The sequence below is a fragment of the Rhineura floridana genome, chromosome 4 (assembly GCF_030035675.1).
Source record: "Rhineura floridana isolate rRhiFlo1 chromosome 4, rRhiFlo1.hap2, whole genome shotgun sequence".
Lineage (NCBI taxonomy): Eukaryota > Metazoa > Chordata > Lepidosauria > Squamata > Rhineuridae > Rhineura > Rhineura floridana.
The window spans coordinates 115462010-115468009 of record NC_084483.1 but is presented as its reverse complement, the minus strand read 5'-3'; the positions used below and the strand labels follow the sequence as shown (position 1 = coordinate 115468009).

Below are 6000 nucleotides of genomic sequence, written 5' to 3'. Positions count from 1 at the left end.
CTGAAACTGCCACAGCCTGGGGCTGACTCAGCAGTTCCTGGCATGGCAAGCCTGGAGGCCCAATACACTACAGTTGTATTCACCTTAATTTACTTACCTTGCTTGTTTACATTTTCCCACTGGGATAACAGTAAGAACCTCCTCCATAAGGAAGTCACTGAATAAATCCAAACATTTATACAAGGGGTGCAAAAAATTTACAGAGTTATAAACAGCTGCAACTGTTCATGGAACAGACTGGAGCTTTGGGCTGAGGCTTATGAAGCAATTCAAATACCCTCACTACACTGAGGCCCCCTATGACAGGCTGCAAAATTTTAGTTATGAAGGGCTGCACCTGTTCAGAGGAACAACTGTGAGCTGAAGCTCATGAGGCAATTAATATACCTTCACTACACTGAGGCCCCAAGAGGAGCCACCAAGTTATTCTACTGTTGCTTCTGTAAAGGCTTGTTGCTGTTCAGGCCTAGGAGAACTGGAGCTCTGAGCTCATGAGGTAATTCATATGCCCTCGCTACACTGAGGTTCTCTGGAGGAGCTACCAGGATATTATATTTTGCCTCTAGAAATGGCCTGCTGTTGTTCAGTTCTTGGAATAACTGGAGCTCACACTGAAGCCTCCTAGAGGAGCCACCACGTTATTCTACTGTTGCCCCTGGAAACAGTCTGCTGCTATTCAGGCCTAGGGAGCAGGGGAATCAGGTCTCTTAGAAATATTGAACCTGCTGCTTCCAATTAAAAAAGGCAGAAGTAGACCTTGAAGGGGTTGCTGCAACAATTCATTTGAAAAGGCCCCCAAAAGGACATTTTTTAGTTGGGCAGGCCTCAGGAGTTGAATGCAAAATTTGAGGACCAGGTCAAAATGGAGATCAGTGAACGTCTCTGGCAGATGACCGAGGCAGGAAATGTTCAATGCACTCTCCATCAGCAACTGAATGGTCGCCACATGCAGGCAGTTCCACGACTGGATGCTCTGGCATGCCCTTGTACAGAGCTCTCTTAGTGGCCTTGGTAACAGCGGACTGCAGTTGTGCCTGATGAGGCTTGTCATTTGCCTTACGCTGTGCACTCTCAATCATGAGCATGAGAGGCAGCTTTGCCATGTTTTCTCTTTTTAAGTTCCTTTTGTGCTGTAGCATGGAAGTTGAAACAGACACCTTAGGGGTGTGCCACAGAGGCGGAAGACACTGAATCCAGAATGGTTATGTTATTTGCATCATCTGTTACAAGTGTCCCACTCTTCTGATACTGGGCATCAGCAGCAAGAGATACAGTCGCCATGACAGCACAGCTCCTCACACGCACGGGTGGGCAGGGGGCGTGGAGGAAGCCTATTTCAAATGGCCACTAAGTCAGAATCAAGTGGACACTAATTCGCTCCAACAGTTAACTTGTCCTGCAGCAGATCAGGAAGGACTGAGAAAGAAGGTTTTGTGTGTGTTTGTTTTAGAAAAAGAACACACAAGGGACAAGTTTGAAGGTTATGAACACAGGAGGAATAGGCTGGAACCTTGTGATGAGAGGAAAAAATACTTTTTTTTTCTTTTTACACCAAAGACACACATTGAAAATCAGGTGGAAAATTAGGACTTCACAGACAGCGAGGCAAACCAACTACAGAGAAAACAATGATTGAAAAAGGGGGTGAGAGCTTTAGGAGCGAAAAAGGTGGGAGGCGCAAAAAACGGCAAAAAGAACAAAACTGTGTCTGCTGCACTGCCAATCAAAAGAACAAGTGAGGCAGTTGAAAAAGAAGCTGTTGTGTCGCCGCTCCACTGAGTAAGGTAAGCAACTTGGGGGGAATGGGGGAGAAAGGAGAACTCAGAGCAAAAACAGAGCTCAGAACAAAGCCCCAAAAAGCTTAGGATAGGAAAGGTGGGTTTTTTTACCTGATATAACAAAGACAAATGACTCCCCCAAGGAAAGATAATACAGGAGAAGAGGATATTGGGTTCAAATTAAACAGAAGGATTAGAAAGTTTAGGAAAAATGAAGCTAATAAACGAGAGAAGAAAACGATCCACCTAGATGCACGAGGCAGGAATGGTCTGGGGTCTCGCGAGGGTTGCTACCTCCTCAAAAAAACATACAATTCCTGCCTGCTGACGCTAGGTGGTGCTGTTTCCCATCTGATGGGCTGTTCTCTAGGGAGAATGATAGATTACACATATAGGTCCAATGGGTAGCAAGGAATAATTGGCATCATTTGTTTCCTGTTACCATTTGTGCTACCCTTCACATCTGATTAGAAGCAGGGCTGTCAAGAAGTGGGCACAGGGGGGTACTAACATACTAGGCCCACAGATAGCAGGGAACCCAGACTCTTGAGTTTTTTAAAAAAAGTTTAGGAAGAAAGTTAAGCAAAATGTGCAGGTACCCTTCCAATAGATTTATGTAAGATGATCCAGCCTGACTGCTCCCATCTTTGTGTTTTTAGCCAATGAACAAAGTCCGAGTGGTGATTGACGAGTGGGTTGTTTACTCTGAAGTTCTAAAGAGCTGTTATTTCCCTTCCTTTTTAGTGCAGTTTTCCTCCTTCTCATTTTCCAGTCCTTGAAATCTCCATAGTCTGTCACCCTTCCGTTTTCCTAGCAACCAGGATGCATCTTTCCTGTGGTGGGTTCGTCTAAGATCAGGTAGTTCCCAGAAGTTATTTTCTGCAAACGCTACTATACAATAAGTGCAGGTGGACATTAAAGAATCCCCCTTAAATGACAAATGCAAAATGTGGAAACTTTGCAGAAGCTTAAGCATGCCTTCTGCAGTGCAGAAGCTGAAGACTAAGCACTCGTTAAGAATTCATTGTATGGTTAGTTTACAGTACAATGGCATACATTGTTAGTTTACAGTACAATGACAACAGCAGGCATGATCAATTAAAACATTTGATGGTGGGAATTCATATTGTCCAATTAACACAAAACAAATGAAAAAGTTTTGAAATGGCAACTTATTGCTGTGGAGAAGGGGGGGGTCTTAACCTATTTGCTTGTTTTAAAACAAATGGCTAACTCTCATATGATACGGTTGCATCTCATATGATAAGATTAGGCAACCATTCTAGGCAAGCATGGTTGTTGGATGGGGCAAGATTCTGGCATCACTGATATCACGGACACTATAGGTGCCAGCAGCAGTTGCAGAGAAGACCCATACATTTTAACACAATAGCACCTGACAGTGTTTTTTTTTTTAAAAAGCAATGCCTATTGAGGCACCAAAGAAACTGGTCAGTGAGAGGAGAAAGTGAGCATGTGTTTCGAAATGCAACATGAGAATCACACAAGAACTTTCACATTTCTGAAAATGAAAGCCCTGTACAAGTCTTTTCTTATTTTCAGCAGTTGCTCAACTACCCAGACTCTTCCCCATTCAAAATAGCACTTGCAAAACTATTTTGTTTTGAATTTTATTTGGCAAAGCAGCATTGCATAAACTGTTCAATGATTAGGACATAGCTTACACAGTATTTGGTAGATTAAATTCAGGTACATCAGATTTGCAAACAATACTCAACTATGGGCCTGTTAAATTATTCTACAAGGAAAGGGGAGAAAACTATGTCAGTTATGTCCATCCTGAACAGCAGTGTATACAAGAGCTGTCATTTCTGATGTCTTTAAATTTATATACATGATATCTTGATATCTGATTTTTAAAGGAAATAAAGCAGCTGATTGTATGAACTACATGCTAGTCTATGACACCATGTTGAAAGCATTGACAAACGTCATCTCATTTTAGTATCATCTAGAAGACAGCTGAAAACAAGAACCATATAGTGTGCATGTAGTGTCAGAAAGTGCAGATAAGCAATATGATGAACACTGGAGCTGAAGTAAGTGTTCAGAAGGTTTTCCAATACAAAATAAAAAAGATAACAAATTGCAGGTCTGTCCAGCTTTTTGCAGATATATTTCCTTAAACAGATGAAAATAAGGACATGTTGAAAAGAAACATTTGCCCAAATTTAAACTTTCCATCAGTTCATTATCAAACTTGCATTAAACTTCTACAAAATAAAAAACACCACACTTTTCCATGCTGATAACAGTGCAACAAAGTCCAAAACAAGCTGCAATGCTGTTGGTTTTGAAAAAGCTTTTAAGAATTGTGGAGATGAGCAGTCCACTGTTAACACTATGTTTGGGTCAGATGACGTAGCTTTTACATTTCATCCCTGCAAAAAGAAAACAAAAATTACAAGTCTACTCTTCAAATTTAACTCTTTAAAATTAGACATATTTTCAGATATTGCAGCAAAATTTACTTAGGTCTGTTTAGGTATCTGAGCCAAAAGGAGGGTCAACAAAATCAAATTAATAGTGCCATATAAATCAAAGCAAAAAAAAATGCTTTAATGAAATACAAGCCCCTATCCTTTACTTCATATGCTTCAGTGAATGTCAGTTAAAATGCCATTAGTTGTAAACTTGCATGTCTACTTTTTTCTGAAGAAGTGAATGCATTAACTCTGTAGACAATATACTGTAGAGATTCCTTTGCAATTATAGTCCAATTACTCTTGGTACCTCCACCAAAGGCTGCAAAATGTAAAACCTAAGTTCAAAATTAGACTTTGTAGTATTGATCAGGGCTGTGGAGTCGGAGTCGGGAGCAATTTTGGGTGGAGTCGGAGTCGGTAGAAATGTACCGACTCCGACTCCTTCATAAATGGCAAATGTATATTAACTAGTAATAACAAATTTACTTTAGTAAAATGGTAGCACAAGGCATTTCATCACCACCACATGAATCTAGACCTTGGAAAAGTTACTTTTTTAAACTACAACTCCCATCAACCCCAGGGATTGGGCTCGTGGGAGTTGTAGTTCAGTTAATCTCCACAGCCCTGGTTTTGATTACAGGATCTCCCTCTAGTGAACAGAGACCCCCCCTTATTCTGTCTATATGAATGCAGAATGGCCACTATGGGCCAAACAACACATTAAATGAGTGGAAATCCTTGTGGAGGGGAGCACAGCCAGAGGATATTCAGCATAGAAGCAACAAGCATGGAAGGCTTAAGCACCTCCTGCTGCTACTTTTCATTGGTTCTGAATGCTAGCTTGTTTGTTTTTAAAAGAAAACAGGGTGAGCAGATAGGGGCGAACTATATACATTTGCATGCAATGTCTAGTTTGGCCCCCAAGTAATGTGCTAGAATCGTATCTGAGCATTTCAGTTGAAGTCACAGACCCACCAAGTAGCTTTGAACAAGTCATTTTGCCTCAGTTATAGCTCCCTATCTACAAAACAGAAAGAATGGAATCTTTGATTCCACTGTTAAGACATTTGAGGCATGGCCCAAAGCAATTGGCCAATTATTATGTAATACAAATTACAGAATACTGGTAGTTTCGCAGAACAGCTTTCTCAACTGATTTTTAATACATCAGTCCAGGACTAAATAGTATCTGTATCACTGACAGATCTGAAATAAAGAACAAAGATTCAGACTGGAATAGATGTGTGTTGTTTCTTTCCTAGCAAAAGTGATTAGACACACATAGTATTCCGAAACTGTGATAGGTAATCACAGTAAAAGCGTATATAATCCTGCAACAAAGTATAAGCATGATTTCATACTACTGCTGCTTTATCAACTGCTGCATTTACTTTATCGTAGTTCAGTTCAACAGATGTGTATTAATAGGATTGTAAGCTGCAATGCACAACATATTAAATCAACCAGCAGAAACAGAATATGCCGGCATACGCCTACAACTACAAAGCAGCCATATCTAGAAGCACTTATATTTAGCAGCATTCTAGCACAGCTAGAATGGCAGCATGCACATCTGCACTCAAAGAGATATCCGCACAGAAGCAGAAAACTGAAAAAGTGAGAAACAGTATCTAAAAAGGTTACTGTATTATGCAGAATTTATGCTTCCTTATCACATGCCTGCCAAGCCCATAATTTGCTCATATTGCACTCCAGTGTTATAAGGTTTGAGGATCAAATGAACACAACCAACACATGAAAACTTCAGCTCA

General features: G+C 40.6%; 1 protein-coding gene across 2 annotated transcripts in view; it reads right to left on the bottom strand.

The window, feature by feature from the left end:
• Positions 1 to 3395: 3395 nt before the first annotated feature.
• PCMT1 (protein-L-isoaspartate (D-aspartate) O-methyltransferase) overlaps positions 3396 to 6000 on the bottom strand; it is a 30267-nt gene continuing 27662 nt past the window's right edge. For both annotated transcript variants that reach the window (XM_061624103.1, XM_061624104.1), the window contains exon 8: positions 3396 to 4180. In XM_061624103.1, coding sequence (XP_061480087.1) covers positions 4168 to 4180 — 13 coding nt within the window. In that variant the 3' untranslated portion in view covers positions 3396 to 4167. The remainder of the gene's footprint in view (positions 4181 to 6000) is intronic.